At 37.7% G+C, this 23,865-nt stretch overlaps 1 protein-coding gene across 1 annotated transcript in view; it reads right to left on the bottom strand.

Annotated features, from left to right (window-relative positions):
- Nucleotides 1–4,834: 4,834 nt before the first annotated feature.
- The window catches only part of LOC143405210 (guanylate-binding protein 7-like), a 30,157-nt gene continuing 11,126 nt past the window's right edge, over nucleotides 4,835–23,865 (bottom strand). Inside the window, exons 3-11 of the mRNA XM_076863604.1 lie at nucleotides 22,773–22,900; nucleotides 20,885–20,994; nucleotides 20,502–20,698; nucleotides 18,618–18,863; nucleotides 16,331–16,611; nucleotides 14,781–14,993; nucleotides 13,058–13,160; nucleotides 12,535–12,728; nucleotides 4,835–5,367 (exon numbers count right to left, since the gene is read on the bottom strand). Coding sequence (XP_076719719.1) covers nucleotides 5,140–5,367; nucleotides 12,535–12,728; nucleotides 13,058–13,160; nucleotides 14,781–14,993; nucleotides 16,331–16,611; nucleotides 18,618–18,863; nucleotides 20,502–20,698; nucleotides 20,885–20,994; nucleotides 22,773–22,900 — 1,700 coding nt within the window. The 3' untranslated portion in view covers nucleotides 4,835–5,139. The remainder of the gene's footprint in view (nucleotides 5,368–12,534; nucleotides 12,729–13,057; nucleotides 13,161–14,780; nucleotides 14,994–16,330; nucleotides 16,612–18,617; nucleotides 18,864–20,501; nucleotides 20,699–20,884; nucleotides 20,995–22,772; nucleotides 22,901–23,865) is intronic.

Here is a 23,865-nt window from a genome sequence, read left to right on the forward strand (position 1 = left end):
GTTACACACTCACATTTTTACATAATGGCATATTAGTGACTGTTGTGTTCTGCTACCATTCCTATCCCCTATTATCCCCCCTCCCCTCCCCTCCCCTCCCATCTTCCCTCTCTACCTCCTCTGCTGTTGTTTAATTCTCTCCCTTTTTCCCTCCTCCTTTCCCCTCACAACCTCTTATAATATTGTGTAACATTGAAGGTCTCCTACTTTTTCCATATGCTTTCCCTTCTCTCTCCCTTTCTCTCCCCCCTCTCGTCTTTGTTTAATGTTAGTCTTTTTCTCATGCTAATCCTTCCTGTTATGTTCTTAGTTGCTCTCTTTATATCAAAGAAGACATTTGGCATTTGTTTTTTAAGGATTGGCTAGCTTTGCTTAGCATAATCTGTTCATATGTTTGTTGATTGATTGTATTTCTTCTATTGTGAAGTGTCTTTTCAGTTCCTTAGCGATTTTGTTGATTGGGTTATTTGTGTGTGTGTGTGTGTGTGTGTGTGTGTGTGTGTGTGTGTTTTGGTGTTAAGTTTTTTGAGTTCTTTTTATATCCTAGAGATTAATGTTTTATTGGAAGTATATGTGTTAAAGATTTTCTCACAATCTGTAGACTGTATCCTCACATTATTGATTATTTCCTTTGATGAGAAGATTTTTAATTTGAAGCCATCCCATTAATTGGTTCTTGATTTTACTTCTTGTGCTTTAGGAATCTGTTAAGGAAGTCAGATCCTAGGCTGACATGGTGACGATTTGGGCCTACTTTTTCTTCTGTTAGGTTCAGGGTCTCTGTTCTAGTGGCTAAGTCTTTGATCCACTTTGAGTTGATTTTTGTTCAGAGGGAATGCTTTCAATATTTCTCCATTTAGAATGATGCTGGCATTGGGTTTAGCACAGATAGCTTTTACAATGTTGAGATATGTTCCTACTATCCCTATTTTTTCAAGTTTTGAACATGAAGGTGTGCTGTATTTTGTCAAATGTTTTTTTTCTGCACCTATTGAGATGACCATATGATTCTTGTTTTTAACTCTACTAATTTGATGAATTATTTTTATTGATTTCCATATGTTGAACCAATCTTGCATTCCTGGGATAAAGCCCACTTATTGTAGTGCACTATCTTTTTAATATGTTTCTGTATGCAATTTCCCAGAATTTTATTGAGAATTTTTCATCTATGTTCATCAGGGATGTTGGTCTGAAGATTTTTTCCTTTATGTGTCTTTGTCTGGTTTGGGTATCAGGGTGATATTAGCCTCATAGAATGAGTTTAGAAGGGTTCCATCCTTTTCTATTTCATAGAATATTTAGAGGAGTATTGGTGTTAAATCTTCTTTGAATGTCTTGTAGAACTCTGCTGAGAATCCATCTGGTCCTGGGCTTTTCTTGGTTGGTAGGCTGTTAATGGTGTTTTCTATTTATTGCTTGAAATTGATCTGTTTAAATCATGTATGACCTCCTCATTCAGTTTGGGTAAGTCATGTCCCTAGAAATTTGTTGACATCTTCGATATTTTCTATTTTTTTGTAATATAAATTTTCAAGATACCTTCTAATTGTCTTCTGTATTTTAGACACGTCCATTTTGATATTTCCTTCTTCATCTTGTATGTTAGTAATTTGAGTTTTCTTTCTCCTTCTCTTTGTTAGCATGGCCATGGGTTTATCTATTTCATTTATTTTTTCAAAGAACCAACTTTTTGTTTTGTCAATTTTTTAAAATTGTTTCTTTTGTTTTGATTTCATTGATTTCAGCTCTGATTTTAATTATTTCCTGTGTTCTACTGCTTTTGGTGTTGATTTGTTCTTAAAGGATGTGATTGTTTAAGAGAAGTAAATAGGCTCCTGTTCTCCTTCATGAATATGACATAGTAAGCTATGGCAGTCCTAGAAACCCACAAAAGTCAGGCCATGTTTCTGGGACTGGAAATGCTGCCTGCTTCCCTCACTACAGGAGATCTTATTTCTGGTTTTTATTCCAAGCTGGAAAACCTCCCTGAGTACCTCCCTGTGACCCCTTCCTAGTGAGACTTTGCTTCCCAGAGGCCTCTCACTGGGATGCTGGCAGCTTGGTTACATGTTCTTACTTCCTCCCTCTGAGGAATATATGCTTGTGTGACAGAATGTAATCTGAGACTGAGGAGGCCAGAAGGAGACCCTGCAACTCTCTCCTCAGCTTTCCTGCTTCTTTGTGTTATTTCCAGTTCTCTAGGACACAGGTCTTCTCCATTTCTTTGTATTTCCAAGTTCCCAGCCCTAACTTCTAGTCCACAAGAGGAGTTTCCTGAAGACACGGATTTAATCTGGGTTGTTCAGACTTGGCACCAATAGGTGAGAAGGTGGCCCTAGCAAGGCAGGCTGTGGACACTATCTGAGAACAGGAACAAGGAGTTTTAGAAGTGGCCCAAATACCATGTGGAGGAGGAGTGGCTGTGCACTGGTCTTCCTAAAAAAGTTGTCGAGAAGGTCCTTGAGATAAATCCATTATACATTCAAAATTTCAACAAATATGTGTTGATTTTCAAGAATGTGAGAGATCTTTTCCCTGGAAACTTATTCGTGGTGTATATAAATATTAACCCAACAGGTGATGACTTATGACTAAATTTACACTGGGCAGAGAATCACTTTTCTCTGCTTTCATTGTTTTATCACCTCCCTTTTGACTTCTTCATGATATATAAATAGATATAATTTCATGCCAACATTTCCTTATTGAGGTTACACTTTCCTTTGCTGGTCATGTGTATTGAGAAGACGTGATGGAACACCAGAACTCTAGCCTACCCCCTCATTGCCCTCACCAGACTATCCCAGTGTGCACTATTCAGCGTATTCCCTTCACTGACAGCAGCAGGTTCCTGGGGACTGGTTCAGTGATAGAACTTCTGTTATCAGTGGTTTTTATTGGGGAAACTGAAAGGTGACTGACCATTACTTTAAGATCCTAAAGAAAGCACAGATGTGTTCTTAAGACATTAGAGGGAAGGAACAAATAAAGAGTATTTGCAATGTTGCAGTCTTGTGGCTCTGTGGACACTAAGCAGATTCCTCTGTCAGAATTTGATCCTCATATAAAATGTGTGGTTTTATTTCAGCATGATAGAAGGACTATGACAGGAATGAGGTTTGCATGAATACTTTGTTTACTATTTTAAACATCCTACTTTTATGCCATTCTTGGGTAGTTACTACGAGTGAGAAATTTTAAGAACTCAGGGCTCATGGGGTGTCCAGTTCATCAGAGAAATAGGCAGCAGTTTCACACTAGGGTACAGGTCCCTTTGCTTCAATGAGTTTTTTCAGCACTACTTCCTACAATTGTGTCCTTCATTTTGAGAGCACTAGAGACTGAGGAACAGGGTGAGGACCTCATCAGTTGGTGCCCTATTGGATATGTGATTAATGATTAAAACGAATGTGATTAATCAGCCAATACCTGGTATTTAGCAAAATTGTAGACTAACACACAATTCATTCTGGCTGGAAGTCTTAAGCATTACACAGCTGAAAAGAATTCCTGAAATACTGAGTTAACCTGAAGAAATTTTTCCCTTTTAATTCACCATCTTTATAAATCTGGGAGGAAATTTAAAGGCCATTCCAGTTTAATATCTTAGGGGAGTTGTATCTGAACATATACTGGTGAATAAACTTTTAAGGACAATTGAAAGGCCATAATGAAAACAAAATCAAGATGCAGGTCTTGGGCTTTCTAGTTCCCTGTTCTTGTGAGTAAATTATTCCTGTTGGGCCTACTTATACTATTTCTAGTAGTATTAAAAGCTTTCATCCTGTCCTGGGAGCCTTTTAATTTGTATTTATTTGTTTGAATAGGTGACAAATTCACCTAAAGTGTTAAAGTTGTGGAAGAATATACAATATAAAGTTGGTTGTTTTCTTATTTCTTACTTCAGCTATCTAAGTCCCAATCTATTGTGACCATGGATACTAGTTTCTTTTGTGTTTTTCCAGAGGTAGACAATAACATGTGTGCACATACACTATATTCTTAATTCAGTGATAATATGTATATACACTTTTAGCATCTTGTTTTTCACTTATTATATATCTTGGAGAAGATCTCATATCAATACCAATAAAGCTTTGCCTTTCATATCAGTGAAAATGCAGAGTATTCTTCTGAAAGTATGTCCCAAGGTTTACGTTATCAATACCTGATTGTGTCAGTCAGCTCTATGGCACTATGGCTACATCTAACAAGAACAACTTAGAGAGAGAGAGAAAGTTTATTTTGGTCAGAGTTTTAGAGGTCCGGTCTGTGGTCAGTCAACTCTATTACTCTAGGCCTGAGATGGAAATGATGGAAAGGAAATAGCAGAGGAAAGCTGCTCAGCTCATGGTAGCCAGGAAACAAAGAGAGAGAATGACAGAGGACACTCAAGGAGCCAGGGATAAGATATAATCCCTAAGGACACAACCTCAATGACCTATTTCCTCCAGGCATGCACAACCTACCTACGGTTAATAGGAGTTCATTTAAATTATTAACCCATCAAATGGATTAATTCTCTCATCATTGCCTAAAACTCCACCTTCAAACTGTACTGGTTTGGGTATCATGATTTCAAACATGAGCTTTTGGGAGACATTTAAAATCAAACATCAGTGACTGAGGGACTTCAAAGTTTTGTTTTTCAGTCTTTTGTCATTACAGCATATCATTAACAATGCCCATTTCATCTTGGGTAAATAAGTATATAAGATATCTGTATTCTAATTTTTAATGTAGGCCACTGATTACACCAAACCCTTGTTAGCTCAGGGTCCTGGAAAAATTACCCTTTCTTACCCATAAATGAAGTGAAACACAAACTTCCTAATTTCATTTTGCACAAATTGTATTATCAGTAAAGTAAAAATTTTTATCATATCTCTGCTGATTTAGAAATGTAGTTGTTGGTCTCTTCTCACAAGAGCTCATCTTTAGTTATAATATCATCATGTCTAAAATCAAACTGCAAATGTTTTCTTCATCTTGGCATTTGTCTTTGCTTTACTCAAAACTTTTCTACTAACAATTTCATTATCTCCTTATTTGTTTCCCATTTCTTTATATTGTTTACTTAAATATTGAACAACAGTGTTGTGTAATTAAAATTTAAAATTTCATTTTATCATTTTCTTAGGAGAAGTGCCTTAGTAATAGATCACATATATTCCTCACTATATCCAAGAGTGTTTCAGCAGAAGTTCCTACCCTTATCACAGAGGAAACAAAATCAAGGATCTGTGAGACAATTGAGGATTTTTTGGTGTTGATGTCATCTAGTTCATCTCGTACTCGATCTATCTCTTTTCTTAGCTTCTCAGCTTCCTTTTGAAATCCTTCAGTCAGAAGTTTTTCTTGGACCTGTGAAAGAGAAGAAATCCACTTTTGAAAATCCCATTGCTAACAGACAGAGTTTTGTGTTGAACAACTTCAGCAGTTAATCATGTGTTCATTTCTCTACCACCTTAGAATGTTTTTGATGTCTCTAGACATTTGGACTTGGATAATGGGACAATCCATGGTTCATACATTTGTGAGATTTCCTCAGCACCACCGGGCTATGTTGGAGAGATGTTTTGTTCAAGCCCAGAGACTGTCCTGAGCCATATGATGTCAGAATAGATGCACCCAGTGCTTGCCTTCTCCTCTGTGGACTAGAAAAAAAGCAATAGTTGTGGAACTGCATGTGGAGGTGAGTGGCCCTGGGAGAGCGCTAGAGTTCAGCAGCAGAGAGATGGGGACCTGGTGAAAACACAGAATCTTGGGATAACAGCATAGCAAGAGAAACAGAATGCCCCAGTACCTACTGCCCATCACTGAGGTCAGGTATTGGGATCTTCTCTCAATGGGAATAAAGGGGAAAGAGTCCCAGCCAGCTCCACTGGTGCACAGGTCAATATGTTGTAGACATACAATTTAAATAAGTAAGAGACCTGAGGTCTACACTTTAGGTTTGTTCCATCTCCCAACAAACCCTCAGGGTGCTGAAGCCAAGAGTCAACTTGAGAAGGGTCCCATTGAGTTTTCCCTGCTCAGGAGGGGCATATTCCCATCTCTAGGACTGCATGGACTTTCCACTGCATTGCTTCAGTGGGTGACTGTTTTTTGAGAGGGCCTTGGCTCAGGGGACTGGCTCTGACACAAACTCACTAAGAGTCCCATTCTGTGGGAATGCAGGCTGTGAAGCTAAGGGGAGCAGAGGCTGTCACCCTCTACAATCCTCTGACCAGGGAACCTGTCCTCTGAAAAAAGGGACTGAGTAGTTGCAAGTGGTCTCTCATGGCTACCAGGCCTGAAGATGCCAGGATTACGACGGCAGATTATGTGGATCCCACTGTTCCCTTCCCATCACAAAACTGTATTGTTCTAGTGTCCAGTCTGCCCCTGACACCTTCATTCCCAATTACCTGCCTGAGATACTTTGCTCGGAAATATGCCCTACCTCAAGACACACAGCCTGAGACATGCCAAAGGGAATCTAGGCCTGGCAAAACCCATCTTACACAGCATCTAGCTCTGGCCTGCATCTAGCTAAAAGGATTTTCAGTTAGCTTCATGGGTCTCACTGCCTGTGGCTCCTTGGTGGCTACCACAAGTGAAAGAATGGTGGGGAGGAATGAAAAAAACCCACCCCTGGGAAGCACACTCTAAGATTAGCAGAGAAGCTGACTTAAAATAGGCTGCAATAACACACCTTTCTTACTTTTCCAAGCATCTCAAGTGGAAGGATTTGTTTTCTTCTTTTCAAAAAAAAAAAAAAAACACAAACTTTTCTTTTGTTTTTTTTTTTTTCATTTGGTATTATTTATTTTTATCTTTTATTTAACTTTTCTTGTTAGTTTTATTTTTAACTTGTTAGTTTTATTTTTTATTAAAATTTAATTTTTTATTTAAGTAATATTTTCTCTTTTCTCCTTGTTGTTCTCCTTGTCTTTATTTTTGTGATTTTTATTATTTTACTTTATTTTTGGATTAAGCTCAGGGCCTTACACAAATTGCATGGCTGCCTGGTTGATGAGCTGCATTCTCAGGCCAGTTGAGAGGAATTGTATCCAGCTCCAGCTTTGACAGACTTGAAACCTGACAGACACTTCAAGTGGGTACGGGTAGGGAGGCTCTGAGTTCCCACTCCTGGGAAGACACTCCACAATAGTGAAGAGAAGAGTTACAGAACTTTTGCTGACATCATTCTTATGCATTATTTCTGCATTGGCTGCACCTGCAACTTGTCAGAACATGCATTGTTGATAAGACTAGATGTGAATGCCACTAGAGGAGAACTGTGATTCTGGCCCCCACTTCTCCCCATGAACCACCTAGACATGCACCAGTATTTAATCAGAGGACAAGAGCTTCCTGCCCTGTACCATGACTGGAGCATCTGTATCAGAATCATATTAAAAAAAAAAACAGAGCCAATATAAACCCCCATCACTTGATAGAAATAATCAATCCCACTGTAATAGAAAACATAGAAATGCATACACTATGTCCACACAACTCCTGGCTGAATTACCAGAATAGCTTCACTCTTGTGAGACCTATAGATATAAGATAATAAATTGGGAAAATCTAGAAGAAAAGAAGAACTTTCTGGTCACATGCAATCTGCCACAATTGAACCAAAGGTGGGTATGTGGCACATGCCTATAATTTCAGTGGCTTGGGAGGCTGAGGCAGGAGAATTCCAAGTTCAAGTTCAGCCTCAACAACTTAGCAAGGTTCTAAGCAAGTTAGAGCCTGTCTCAAATTTTAAAATAAAAACAAGGGCTGAGGATGTGGCTCAGTGGCTAAGTGCCCGAGGGTTCAATCTCTGGTGAAAACAAAACAAAACAAACAAACAAAAAACAAGAAGATACAAAAACCTAAATAGAGAAATAACAAGTAACAAAACCGATTCAGTTTAGAAGACTTCTCCAAAAATAATAACTCAAGACTGCATGGTTTCACTGTTGAATTTTACCAAACTTTTAAAGACCTAACAACAATGATTCACAAAATTATTCCACTGTAGTGAAAAGAGGGAGCCTTCCAGACTCATCCTTTGAGAACACCATTACACTGCTACCAAACCCTACAAGGACACACCAAGAAGAGAAGAAAATATACATCATTATCCCCGATAAACACACATGCAAAATCTTCAATAAAATACTTGCAAACTGAATTCAACAACACAATAAAATGTTCATACATGATGATTAAGTTGACTTTCATTTCAGGGATTCAAGAATGGTTCAACATATCTAATCAATACATGTAATGCATCACATAAATAAAATTTTAAAATTACATGATCATCTCAACAGATGCAGAAAGTGTCTTTGATAAAATTCAATACACCTACATGATAACATCTCTGAATAAATGAGATATAGAAGGATCATACCTCAACATAATAAAGGTCGTATGTAACAAATCCATTGCCAACATCATACTGAATGGAAGAAAACTGAAAGTATTTCCTCTAAGATCAGGAACAAGACAAGGGTATACCCTCTCAGTGCTCTCACTCAATACAGTGCTAGAAAATTTAGCCATTGCAATTAGACAAGAGGAAGAAATAAAAGGTACAAACAGGAAAGGAAAAAGGCATCTCTATGTACCAATAATATGATTCTATACATACAAAAACCTAAAGACTCTACCAAAAAAACTTTTGTAACCAATAAACTAATTCAGGAAGGTAGTAAGATACAAAATCAATATGCAAAATCAGTAACTCTTCTATACATCAATAATGAATTTGATGAGAAAGAAATCAGGAAAACAATCCCATTCAAAATAGCAAAGAAAATACTGAAAGAAAATAGAGGAGTAGTATCCAGTGCATATTGACAACCCCCCTCCCAGGAAATTAAATTAAATCTATAGTCATGTTCATTGGAGGTATTTGAGCTATGGTTCTTCTTGTACTTTGGTCATACTTTTCTCTATCTTTGGTATCTCATAGTTGTTTGTCTACCTTCTCTTCTCATTCCCCCACCCCATTTGTTTTATTTATTAATTTTTGGATAAATATATATCAGCAATGGTGAGGTGCTAAGCCACTCAATGAGACACTGTCTCTAAATAAAATACAAAAAAGAGCTGGGGATGTGGCTTAGTGGTTGAATGCCCCTGAATTCAATCCACACTACTCACCCCCCAAAAAATATCCAGGAGTTTATTTCTTCTCAATTAATTCTGCAGAATTTAATTTTTTCACCAAATTATTTTTCTTACTCATTATCACTCACCCTATTAATAGTAGCAACCTGAATTCTATCCCTAATAATTCTAGCATGTCAATATCAACTAAATAATCAATTCTACAAAAACTTTATGTTGCAATATTAATCTCCTTAGAAATATTTTCAATTGTAACATTCACAGCCACTATATTTTGTATGCTCTTCAAAGCAACATTAATCCCAACTTTAATCATATTATCCAGTGAAGAAATCAAACAGAACAATTAAATGCAAGACTTTATTTTCTATTGTACATATCTGTTGCTCTCCACAACTTCCTATAGCATTAATCTACACTCAAAATACAGTAGAATCACTAAAGTTTTTAGCTGACCATCACAAAGTGTTATGATTTGAATGTGAGGTGTCCCCAAAAAGCTCACAGGTGAGACAATGCAAGAAGGTTCAGAGGAGAAATTACTGGGTTGTAAGAGTCTTAATCCCCTGATAGGGATTAACTGAGTAGTAACTGAAGTGGTAGGGTGTGGCTGGAGGAGGTGGGAATTGGGGTGTGGCTTTGGGGTACATATTTGTATCTGGAAAGTGGAAACCTCTCTCTGCTTCCTGATCAGCATATGAGATGTTTCCCTCTGCCACACTCTTCTGCCCTGATATTTTGCCTCACCTCAAGCCCTGAGGGATGGAATTGGCCTTCTTTGGACTAAGACCTCTGAAACTGTGAGCCCTCAAATAAGCCTTTCCTTCTCTACAATTGTTTTGGTCAGGCTCTTTAGTCATAGCAGCAAAAAGCTGACTAAATTTGCAAAGCTAAACCACATCCACACAACTGATCTAATAACATTTTGTAATTAATGTGTATAAAAGCTTTTACATAAAAACACACTCTGGCCTCCACCTGTGACTATCAAAAGCATAACAGAGACTCCAATAACCAGATCTGTGGTCCTTTTGGGTGTATTGTGGATACTAGGAGATTATGGTATAATATGAATCACTACAGTTCTAAATCCACTAACAGATCATCTAGCCTATCCATTTTTTATATCATCTTTATGAGGTCTAATTATAACAAAATTTATTTCTTACATCAGATCAAAAGTCATTAATTACTTAATAACCTATAAATCATATAGTATTAATAACAATTGTAGTTATTCTTATTCAAACATCATGAAATTCTACAGGAACCACAGCCTTAATCATTGCCTATAGCTTCACACCATCAATACTATCCTGCCTTGCTGACTCAAACTATAAACAAACTGTATTATTAACTTGAGGATTATAAAAATTTCTTCCTTCTATAGCAGCCAAAAGGTTACTAGCTATTTTCACTAATTTAGCCATATCACCTCCATTGACCAAATCAGAGAAGTGTTTGTAGCTTTATCTTCATTCTGGTGATGCAACCTTAGCATTTGTGTAATAGGACTTAATATGCTTTGACAAGCAAAGTGATCTACAGATTCAGTGGTCATCAAAATATGAATGACATTCTTCAGATAAAAAAATTTAAATTTATATGATAGCACAAAGACCCTGAATAGGCAAAGCAATATTGGGCAAAAAGAGCAAAGCTGGAGGCATCACAATACCTGATTTCAAGAGGTACTACAGAGCCATAGCAACAAAGACCACACCATATTGGCATGTAAACAAACTTGTAGACCAGTTAATAGAACAGAGGACCAGAAATGAATCCACACACCTTCCCCTCACTGATTCTCAATGAGGGTACCCAAAACTGAGACAACGGAGGAAGGACAGACTCTTCAACAAATGGCACTGGGAAACTGAATATCCACATGTAGGAGACTGAAAATGACCCCTATCTCTCACCCTGTACACTAAAGAACCCCAAATGGATCAAAGACTAAAGTATAAAACCTGAAATTCAGGAACTACAAGACGAAAACAGCAGAAGCACTTTAAGATATTGGCACAGGCAATGGTGTTTTAGATAGGATCACAAAAACAAAGGAAACAAAAGCAAGAATTAACAAATGAGATTACAACAAATTAAAAAATTTCTGCACAGCAAATAAGAACACTAAAGAGGCACCTTACATGAAAATCTTTGACACCTATTCTTCTGACATAGGATTAATAACTTTAAAAATCTTAACAACAACAATAAAAAACCTAAGTAATACAATTAGAAATGGGCAAATATCCTAAACAGATAATTCTCAACAGGAGAAATACAAATGGCAAATAAATATGTTACAAAGTACTAATATCTTTAGTTATCAGGGAAATTCAAATCAAAACTACTCTCAGACTATATCTCCTTCTGATTAGAATGCCAATTGTCAAAATAAATAATAATTATTATTAATATTAATAATAATGGCAAGTTCCGGATTTGGAGAAATAGGAGCACTTACATGTGGTTGGCAGGAATGTGAATTAGTACAGCTACTATGGAAAATGGTTTGGAGGTTTCCCTAAAGTAAACTTAGAATTTACCATGTGATCCAGCTATCCCACTCCTGGGCAAATATCTCATATGTGGAAACAATAACAACAACAACAAAAGTGACTAGAAAGTAGAAGAGGGAATATTAGGGACCAGGATTGGGGCTGGGAGAGAGGAAGGGAGAGAGGAAAAGGGTAGAAGAAGGATCTATGGACCTGATCAATGCACAGTATATGCATGTATGGAAATATCATGGTAAATTCCATTAACTTGTACAATTAATATATGCCATTGTTCATGAATTTAAAATCCCCCCAAAAAATAATTCCTCTTAGCACACAGATTGAGATCTAATGAATTATCAGTTCCACTGAAGTAGCATCTTCTAACAAATAATAGGAAATACCTAGTAGAGAACACTAGTTATCAAGCTTCTGGTCGGGACAAAGACTTTAATTTATTTTTGTTGTAGAAAGAATCAGGCTATGGAAATAAATGGAGCAAATTCAGAGCTTTCAAAGATCCTCCATTTTATATAAGGTCAAAGGTGATACATGCAGTTCAGATGGATCTAATTTTGATCTCTTTGATGGTTGTGCCAAGAGTCCTAAAAAGACCAATGGACTAAAACACTATTCAACTGGGACACAGTAAGACCACCCTATAATCTCAACAAACCTTAATCCATCACCCTGGGAAACACTGTATACTCTGAATTCTATCAATATACAAGGTGCTGGAGTCTCAGAGGTTTATAGACTTCAGGAGGATGCAGGTATACATGAGGAGTTAGTGAAACATGCACCTTTTGAGTTTCCCTTTGAAATCATGTCCATGCTTAACATGTTGGTACTTCCCTTCCTGAGGAACCAGGGCACTGTCTGTCAGGCACTACCAGGCCCTGTCCAGGCTCACCTTTAGCTTATGGTCCAGATTACTTTCCAACCTTCTCAGAAGGTTCTCCATTTTCCTGTCCAACTTCTTCTCCAGCTGAGCAATGTGTTCTTTTAAGCTTCCCTTTTGTGCTTCCAACATTTCCTGTTGCTCTTGCTGTTGCTGTCTTAGCAGCTCCTGTTCCTTCTCAGCTGCCTCCCTCTTGAGCCGTTCAACTGTTCCACAAACGTTTTAGGGAGGAAAACAAACAAACAAGCAAAAAAAAGTTAGGTCTGAGCTCTACTATCCTAGCTTCACAAGCCAAACTTATTTCAGAAAAGGCAAGAGGGATATCTGAATCCTCCCTTTAGCCATGATAGCCACAGTATGTTTCCAAATGTGATGAAAAACTGATTTGCTGTACTCCCCTGTTGCTCCTCAGATTTAGCAGAGCATGTGTTCCACAGCAGGAAGAATTTTCTGGTTTCAGGAAGGTTTTCCTGTCCAGTCAGTCAGTCTATGCAGGAACCTCCCTACTCTCTGAGAGCTGTGACCTCCCCTGTACCTGCTATGGCCTTCTTTTGAGCAGTGAGGGCTTTATCTGACTGCAGGATGGATTTTTCTATGGCAAATTGTGACTGCAGGAAGCTCTGAAGGACCTCCTTTGCCTGGGGAACCAAGAAGGAACAAAAACATTTTAGGCATCAAAGATCTAGTCTTCTGATAAGGAAGTTATTATTCAATAGACTGACTTTATTTTGCATCATTCTTAGTTAGGATCCCATAGGGATTCCTAACTTTCTAAGGACACAACAAAAGTCCATGCTCTGGTGAGACATGAAAACTCTCTACAGCAGACTCCTCTTCCTTGAGTGCTGCCCACCAGCCACCCCAGTCATATGTAAGAGCAGTTCTACAAACACGTACCCTCTCCATTGTTTGTGGTATGTGCACATCCTTTTTCTGGATCTGTTCTAGCCTTCCTTAACTAGCATCATATCTACAGTTTGTTTGACTTGTGTCTTCCACCTCCGATACTAGAAAGCGTTTCTAGGCTGCCTTCTGAGTTTCTTTTCAGCTTTGTTGAGATTAACAAATAAAAATTGTATACTTTGAAGTTATATAACATGATGTTTGATATATGACTGCGTTGTTGAATGGTTCCTACAATCAAGCCAGTTTTCATATTGATCACATCACACAGTTACATTTTCCATTGTCATGAGAATGCACAAGGCCTACTATCTTAGTAACATTAAGGTACACAATATTTGTAAGCCATATATCTGATAAGAGGTAATATACAAAGCATATTAGAAAATCATAACTCAACAGTAAAAAAAATAAATAACCTGATTACAAAATGGACAAAGGACCTGAATAAACATTTTTCAAAGAAGAAATTCAAATGTCAATCAGATATTTGTAAAAGTGCTCAACATCACTAATACCAGTGAAACACAAATGAAAACCACAATGAGATCTTAGCACATCTGTGAGGATGCCTATTATCAATTAGTCAAAGGACAAGAGATGTTTCTGAGGATATGAAAAAAAAGGGAACCTTGTAGAATAGCTGGAAGAATCTGAAGTGGTGCAGTAGGAGGATCCCCCCCATCCCCCCGCCTTAAAAATAAATTCTGAGTTTAAAATGGCTGCCCATGAGCTCTGTCACTGACAGACTGTTATGATCTTAGGTCACGTATTAGGCCTTCTGTGCACTACCTTTCTTAAGGGTATTAATATGGAAGATAGTAATATGTACTTTGTGTATTCTGAGAATTAAATAGGTAATGTAAGGAAATCACCAAAACCTGTACCTGATGTAGGAAGAGAATGTTCAATATTTCCTACAACCACGTCCATCATCATTCTCTGCTACTATGAGTACACACCAGTTACCGTTAACTTATGATAACCCTATCACTTCATATACCATTGACTGTTATTTGTCCAACTGAAATATGTTAAGCCTCACAAGAACAAAGTCATTTCTTTCATATTGTACCTTCTGTGTTTTAGCAGAAAAAAATTAAAACCGCTTTTTTGATAAGTAAAAGAAATGGTTGGTTTCACCTGAATTCCTGGTTCTAAACCCTCTCTGGGAAGAACTGTTTCTGGTTTACTTAAGAGGATCTTACTAACAGGGGATATAAAATCATATAAATGTCAACACATAGCCATTCTCTGCTTTTGTTTCACAAATAATGGTGGGAGCTTAGTTTTAGAAGGAGCAGCACAGACCCTCTGACCACATACTGGCCCTCTCCCCTCCCCTTACTCCTCACCTTCACTCCTTTCCTGGACCCTAGATTGTACTGAAGTTCTACCTTCTTCTTTGCTTCTAAGTAGAGTCTATGGCCTCCAGGAACAGAGAACGCTCCTCTTGAGATGCTTCGCATCAGGGGCCCTGAAAGCTGCTTGAGCCGAGCCTGGCAGCAGTTGACAGATACCTCTTCATTCTGCAGCAGGAGAGCTTTTTTCTCTCTCTCTATGGTGTCCTGGAAGGGAAATGTAGGGAAGTAAAATACAAAGAAGTTGTTAGAAGGAAGGCCCAACTGGTATCCTCTCAGAAAAAGCAGTCTGACCGCCTCAGAGAGGACTGGAACATAGAAGGAGTCAGGAGACATGCTTCAGTCCCAGGTCTGGCCAATTCATTGTGTGACTCTGAAAAGTCTCTTACCTCAATGTCAGTCTCAATATATGTGAAATGATGGAGTTGGAAGACATAAACTTTATAGTTTATTTAGTAATAGTATGATTAACAGCAACTGAAACCCTAACAATCACTAATAAAATGTTTAATGTTTAATTCTGGTTGAAGTAAAATTCCCCTCAGAGAATGCGGGTTGCTACAGATGAAAATATATGCATGGCACATCTACCCACCAGAAACAAGTTAAGTATATTCTGAGCAGAGTTTTGACTGCTTTGCAAGTTCTTTCCATGACAGTTTCAGTGTGTGAGGATATAAGAATAGGTGCATTTGTTTGTTTGTTTCTATTTGGAAATTACAATCCAGCTGGATTTTCCTCAATATGAAATACGAGAATTTTGTCAAATTAAGATCTGTCCTAAATAGTCTGAAAGAAAAACTTTCTGTGAAGGTGCATCTGATCAGCCAAACTAAGTTGTCACCTGAGAGTTCTCTCCTCTGTGTCCACTTCCTGCCTCGCCCCCGGGGTCTGTGAATATGATGGTTAGTAATCCTATGATTACAATATGTGGCATTACACAGGATAAATATAATAAATAAACAGTACCCTATTGAACCTAACCACATCTGCACATTAGAACAGTTTTTTCCAGCTGTGGCAGAAGGGAAAACAGAGAGACTAGAAAGGAAGGAAAGATGGGATGCATCACTGGTATGTTGAAGATGAAAAGGGTTCCCAGGTGTCCAGATGAGAACTAAGCCCATTTTATATCTTGTTTTCAGCTTGTGAGGCACTGAGCAGAACCCCCACATATCCTATGCTGGGATCTAACCTTACTGTGAGCTAATGAATGCATGCTCTTTTAGGCTGTTGAGTACATGACCATTTGTTTTGCAGCAATAGAAAACAAAGTGTCATCTTTTAGATAAAGAGAGCACTTGTAGCCTGCAGAGTCTTGTTACCCACAAAAATCTAGGTTATTTCTGAGATAAGAAGGATACAAACCCTGGAATAAAAATGTTAGGCCTAGGGGTTTGGGATGTGGCTCAGTGGTGGAGTGATTGCCTAGCATGTTTAAGGTCCTGGATTTGATCCTTGGCACCACAAAAAAAAAAAAAAAAAAAGACTATCAACCTTATTCCAGGACAAGATCAGGAAAGGTATAAGCTAAGGTTAATTACCACCAGCTTCTTCTGGAACTCCAGCTTGTCATCCTTGAAGGAGAGCTCCATGAAGACTTCGATGGCTTCCCTCTCACAGGCTGTGTGCACCTCCAGCAGCTCCTGGAGTGTGTCTGTGGGGAACTGCACCCGCTGGGCCATCTGCTCACTGTAGTGGTGGGCTGCCTTCTGCACAGCTGCTGAGTTCTCACGCTGGGCCAGAGTGGTCACTGCATTCTCCAAACAAGGCACCATTCCGCTGTTGATGGCATTCACATAGGTCTCCACCAAACTCCCCAACCCTGAATAAGGCCGAGAATAGGTATGCATGTCAAGTTCTCACTCAATAGGATACAAGAGTCTGAGACTGTGTTTTTAAAATCACACATAACACCATGGACTGATTAATTCTCACCATGAAGGTGATGGAAGTAGGAGGTGGTGCCTTCTGTGAAGTGATTAGAGACAATGGGGGAACAGTTCAGAATTAGTATGTTACAGGAGACCCCAGAGAGCTAAATTGCCCCTTCTACCATGTGAGGTAACAGCAAGAACTCAGCAGTCTGCAACCTGGAAGAGTTCTCAAAAACTCTACCATGTTGGCACCCTGATCTTGGAGTTCCAGCCTACAAAACCTGGAGAAAAAAATGTATGTTGTTTCATACTCCCAGTTTAAGGTATTTTTAAATAATAGTCCAAAGGACAAAGATAAACTAACACACGCCTTGCATACTTTTTCTATCAGCACATACAATTTCACACCTTTTCTTCATTCTATTACTCACTGGGACTTAACAGTTTAAAATATTGAATACCAACCTTCATCTAAAATCTGATTTAGATGATTATGATCCAGCTATCCCACTTCTTGGTGTTAATCCAAGAGTACTAAAATCAGCATATTATAGCAATACAGCCACCTCAATATTTATAGTAGCAAAATCCACAACACCCAAATTATGGAATCAAACCAGGTATCCTTCAATTAATAAATGGGTTAAGAAATTATAGTATATATATATACCTATTGTGGCTAAATACAACTCCATATATACAATGGAGTTGTATTTGGCCACAAAAAATAAATAAAATTATATCATTTGTTGGTAAATTCATGGAAATGGAAAACATCATGCTAACTGAAATAAGTCAGTCTCATAAAATCAAGAGTCAAATGTTTTCTTTTATATGGGGAAGCTAGGAAAAAATAAAGAAATAAAAGAGGGAGTATTAAATACATAAAAATATAGAGAAGATCATGGAATAGAAGAAGGAAATTGAGAGGGAGAGGAAAGAGATGGGAAACAGAGAAATGTGGAATGAATTTTTTTTAAATCATGTTAAGTACATTCATAAATATACCACAAGGAATCTCACTTTTATATATAAATAGAAAGAATTAATCAAATATAAATAAATAGGTGAGTGATAGGAAGATCAGTGGAGAAAAGGAAGAATGGGGGGAAAGAGGAGGGAAGAGAAGAAGGGCAGACATGAACTGAAATTGAACTCCATGCATGTGTGATTTTGTTGGGAGGAACCCAACTACTATACTAACTATAATGTTCTAAAAAGTTTTAAAGATATGGTCTGAGATCTTTACAAAGCTGAGTTTTAAATGGTTACGGTGATGAAAGCAATTGAACCATGAAAATCAGTGTGGACAAGGGACTAAAGGAGGTAGGATCTAGGCAGGTTCCTCAAGCCCACATCCCATTAGTAAGGAATTGTGGTCATTTACAAATATCATAATATTGTGATTCTTCTTTCTCTTTTGAAAGATAAAAATAAAATAAAATAATCATGGTTGTTCAGGAAAAAAAGAAACTATTTTTTGTTAACTGAAGAGAAAAGTAGGATAAACAGATAGACTAAGGAGGTAGGGGAATCCAAAAATCATTTATTTCTAATTATTAAGCATTCAAGAGATTTTCAGGGCCTCATAAGCTAACATTTATTTTGGACTGGTTTAAACTGCCAGATAGTCTGCCTTTTCACAGGACCTCCCGTGAAAAGACAATGCAGTCTGTTTTTAACCCTATCACTTCTATTTCATCCAAGATGGGTCCCTTCATATATGTAGGAACTGTCCATACCAGTGATGTTTGAAGTTTTGGAAAATAAAATTAATAATAGGATTTTGTAAATCCTGTGACATGAACACTTACACATTTTCTTGTGGTATATGAATATTGATAAATAGTCTATACTCTTCTGTATAAAAAGAAATAAAAAACTGAATAGCATGTACTATGATTCAACAAATATTAGACCACACAGAAGTATCATTTAAGAAAAGTAAACTCACGATTCCCAGTGACTTTGACTCCTTCCCTGAGAGTCTTGATCTTTGCGTGGGTTAAGATGTGAGAACGGAAATTTTTTGATTGTTCCTGGAATTCAGGATTTAGTTGATTTTCCAACACGTCCTCAATATGAGCTAGGAGCTCCTTTTCATATTTTGGTCGGTCAAAAACAAAACACTTCCGGTTGGGAAAGAAACATCTAATACAATCCCTTGATGTGTTAGTATTTTTCGCTTTATCATTATCACCTGAGGAAGAGGAAAAACAGAGTCACCCTGAGCACAAACTAGGGACAAGGCATCTCAAGCATATCATGACTTGGAATTATTATTCATTGGAATCTTCTTAAAGATCCAATTTTATATATTCATTCAATGGCTTAGTGCAAATCAAACTCATATCAGTGATGCATCTCTGTAAATGAATTGTGGGAGGCATGTGCCCAGGAAAAAAAAAATTTGGGTTGGTATCCACTGAACCAAGATCAGCACCTGTCTTATAAGATTTTCAGGAGTGATTTGATTGGTAGATGGTTACATATCAATTTCTGGTCTGATAGTACTGATAGTGGAAGTCCAGCTGTAAGACTGAATGAAGAGGAGCCACAAATAAAGATAGTGGAGCAATAACTAAAATAAGACAGATGACACATTGTTAAGGAAAACTGTAATCACTGTTATTCACACAACAAATAGGATTATGTAGTTTGGGTATAAACTCTAAAGAATATAAACTCTCAAAATGGAAGCTATATAATTTGTCTCTACATAATAAACTTATGGGTTTTATCAGACACTCACCCACCTAAATGCAATACATTAGAATAATTTATTAACTGAGAACAGTATCATCATAGGTGCTAATATGAAGAGAATGATATGGTAGGGAAACACAAATGAAGGCTCTGGCAGGCAGCAGAAGTATTGAAAAAGTTTGGAAGGGACTGTTTAGGTCTATTTGGAGTGTAAAGTTGCTTTTATGGAAGACATAACTAGCCACTCCCTGAAAAGTTAATACATGTCTGTTATGGTTTGGATGTGAGGTGTCCCCCAAAAATTCATGAGTGAGACAATGCAATAAGGTTCAGAGGAGAAAAGATTGGTTTATAAGAGCCTTAATCTATCAGTGACTTAATCACCTAATGGAGTTGAGGCAGGCGTTATGTGGCTGAAGGCAGGTGGTGTGTGGCTGGAGGAAGTAGGCATTGTGGGTGTGACTTTGGGGTATATATTTGTATCTGGAGAGTGGAGTCTCTCTCTCTGCTTTCTGATCATCATGTAAGCTGCGTCCCTCTTCCACACTCTTCTGCCATGATGTTCTGCTTCACCGCAAGCCCCGAGGAATGAAGCTGACCTTCTATAGACTTAGACCTCTGAAACCGTGAGTCCTTAAATAAACTTTTCCTCATTTATAGTTATTCTGGTCAGGACCTTTAGTCACTGCAGTGAAAAAGCTGACTAAAACAATGTCTGAAAGGAGAATGAATAAAACTGAACAAAGTAGGTTCTGCCTTGTAATTCTATGACTAACAATTAACTAGTACATTGTTTTTCTCATTGTTTTTCCACAAAAAAAGGAGAAGCATAAGAAAGAGCAATGTCAGGTATCTGGAAAGGTTTAGTGCCTGACATAAGCTAAATGCTAAAGTACAAATTATTTTAAGTGAAAATTGGTTTGGAATCACTTTGTACACATTCATGCCCTACTCTCACTGGGTGAGTTAACTCTAGTCATTAGAACTTATCAAAGAGTAATAACCCAGAACCCAGTCATTTCTGTAGACCTGAGCTAGTGTGAGGTACAAGGCAACCCCAGAGATGATGGACAATGTTCATCAAATATCAGCCCTTACTAGTCAGCGCCCCACCCAGATCATGCTCATATACCTGGAATCATCCTCAAGGCATTCTCCAGGTACTCGTCTTCCGTGATGGGGTGACCACGTAGGTTCAGCTCCGGAGTGAAATCCCGAATAGTCCAAACAAAGTCTGGAAAGAAACTCACAAATTCTGTGGAATCTTCTACTCCATCAAGTCTCGGGGAAAACTTCACCCTGATTAGTTCTGTGAGTTCTGTCACATAACTAGGACTTGGCTAAGGAAAAGGAGTGGCCAAGCACAATTTCCTTGTTCCCCTTAAAAAATTATTACGAATGCTCTCCCTTCCCCTGGGTCCTCTCTGCCCTACCAAAGGCAACTCAGCCACTGGGGGAAGGATTCAGCTTGGTCTCCATTCCCTCCACAATTTCTCAATAAACTAGAACGGATACTGCATCTTCTCCAAGGCATCATTGTTGATGGTGCCCATGCTGTTGTACACCAACATGCTGCTCAGAAGCACAGCCAGGGCAAAGATCCACGTGTCATTCTTAGGGTCACCCTGGAAAACATGTTAAAACAAGCACTGAATGACCTTTTCCTTCAATGTTCATTCAGGTTTTGTTCTTGTTGTTGTTGTTCAGTTATTTTTCATTTGTTATTACAGACAGCACAGTGTTGACACAAAGAAAATAAAACATGAAAACAAAATTAAATCTCAGCTTTGGCAATGAAACTTCTGTGACCCCTGTTTCCTCATCTATGGAAGGATTCTAACAATACTTTCTTCAAATGATCCTTCTTTTTCTGAATGAGATGAAATAAGAAAATACAGGTTGAAAAAACAGGGTCCAGTATGCAACTAGTTGCTTAGTAGTAAGAGACCAAGTCTCACTTAACAATAAGAGGACCACATAATACATGCTGTGCTAATCACCACTGAGCACTTAAGTCAAATCCACAAAGCATATATATGTGTGAGCTACTAAAAAATGTTGCTCACCTTGTTTATTTGGTGAAAAACATACTTAAGCACAGCAATTTTTACAATCTACATGATTATCTAATAATACATTAATTTAAAAACAACGACAAACAAGGATAATAACATAATTAAAGTGTTTACATATTAGTAATGAATCTAAAGTAAAAAGAACAGTTATTATATTGAATAAAAATAATGAAAGTGTCAATGAGAACAAAAGTTACTGAAAGTAGGAAATGACTGTATGTGACATACAATATAACTGGAAATTACATCTGAGTGCTGAAGTTTTTGTAAAATGTGGACTTAACAAAGGGGTATGCAAAATAGAAATACTTGCAGAAGCCAAATCAACATTAGAATTAAATAAGCATAGAGTTCTTAGGTCTGACTGTCTCAGAGCCAAGGGAAGATACAGAAGATGTGACTTCAAAGCTAGCTCTGTGGCGAGATGGTGAGAGCCTTGAAGAGGCAAAGCTGCTTTTGTGTTGACTGAATCACTGAAGAAGCCAGCAGTCAGTTGTAGTAAAACTCTGATATGTTTTATTACCTGCTTGAGGAAATGAAAATCCTGAAATTCAAATCCAGAATATGGGAATTTGGAAAAAAAATATTATGAATATACTGCATTTCCCAAATTCTAATTATTTAAGAAGTAAATTGACTGAGATCAGAACAAGTTGGACTTAGAGAAACAACAATAGGTTTTGGCACCAAGACCGTATCTTTGGTATGTTGTTTTATAAGTAAGAACAGAATATCTGCTTAAACTTGGGAGCAAATGAACCCTACAGAAATATAGATCTTGTTTCCAATTTAATCTCTAAATAGGGAAGGAGGAAAAGAGGGAGAGACAGATACAGAAATAGACATGGTGTCTTAATTGCACTCTAATGTAAGATTCGGCAAACTAAAACCTGAATTAAAAGACCTCCTGCCTGTTGGTGTCTCTTAGTGTGCTTTCTAGGAAATTCACCTGGTTCACTCACACCCAAGCAGTGATCACATGGTATTCTAGCTGACTTATACACACCATCTCCTCAACAGAGTTGAAGGTTCTGAGAGAGCAGGACCTTTACCTCATCAACAGTACTTGCCCAAGACCCTATATCTCAGCTTCTCCATAAAGGCTTACTAAAATAGATGAAACTCTTCAATTCACTTCTCAGGAATACAATTTTACCTAACGTATCACATTATATGGTATAAATTCAAAGAGATCGAAGTAAGTCTCATTCCATAGAGTAGCATTTGGGGATTTCAGGAATGAAATACAGAAGTTGAAGTAAAAAGTACCATGGAAAGCTAAGAAAAAATACCAGAATAAAAAAGATCTGTCTGAGATTCTGCCTCACCTTTTGCACATCTCCCAGGCCCTCAGTGTCCAAAAGAACCAGACTGTGGTTTGGCTTTTTGGGGTGGGGCATACACCACATCCAGATGCCCTTGGTTTCAGATTGTACTGTGGATCCCAGAGGAAAGCCTGCAAGAGAAGAGCAGATATTCAGGAACCTCCTGAACTACAGAATCGCACTTGTAGGATCATAAGAGCCGGTGATACGAGATACTACTTCTCTGATTTTATATATTTACATGTACGTTTCATATATTTATAAAGTATAAGCATGTATATCCATATGTATATGTGTGTGTGAATATTTGTTTTTAGTGGGTGTGGATATGTTGTTGCATATAGTATATTTATGTTTTATTTTACAATGATAATACTTATTGCAATGAAAAAAAAAGATGATGCTTCTCTGTTCTTTGAGGATATCCAACTTAGTGTCACATAAACACCTCATATTTTTCTCTGTAAGCTTCTCCCACATTTTAAAGTTTGGTTTGTTCATAATTTCTAATTCCTCTTCCCATTGTAAGAAAATGTGCCTTCCTGTTGGTGTGGCCCACCAGTGCACTGGATGAAAGAAGTTACACTACACACAAAGATGCTTTGATTCTTAGCTGTCCAACCACCCTGACTTCAAAAGGAAGTTAAGCTAGTGATGGTATTGTAATTAGATCAAGTCCTTTTAATCATCTGAGGAATAAACAAAGAAATTTAGTCAACAATTACTTATTAAGTAACTATTATTTTCCAGGTACTATAGATAAGTTAAAGCTCCAGGAGATACAATAGGACTGAATGAGGCTGAAATACCTGCCCTTCGGAGGCTAAAGCCTGTGAGTACCTTGAAAAGATGGAGATGGAGACTCAGAGATAGAAAGAAACCAAGAGTGTGTGGTATAGAGATAATAAGAAAGGAAAGAGTTTTTAGGAGCAAGCTGGTGAAACAGGAGAAGTGATGCTAAGCAAGGGTCCGGGATGGATAAAAAGAAACATAATTTGAATCAGAAAAGACAGGGTCATTGGTATATATTGAAAGAGAAAGAGCAATTCAGTGGAATGTTGGGTTTTAAGAAAAGAGAGGAGTTGATTGAAAAGTG

The sequence above is a fragment of the Callospermophilus lateralis genome, chromosome 7 (assembly GCF_048772815.1).
Source record: "Callospermophilus lateralis isolate mCalLat2 chromosome 7, mCalLat2.hap1, whole genome shotgun sequence".
In the NCBI taxonomy this organism is placed as follows: domain Eukaryota; kingdom Metazoa; phylum Chordata; class Mammalia; order Rodentia; family Sciuridae; genus Callospermophilus; species Callospermophilus lateralis.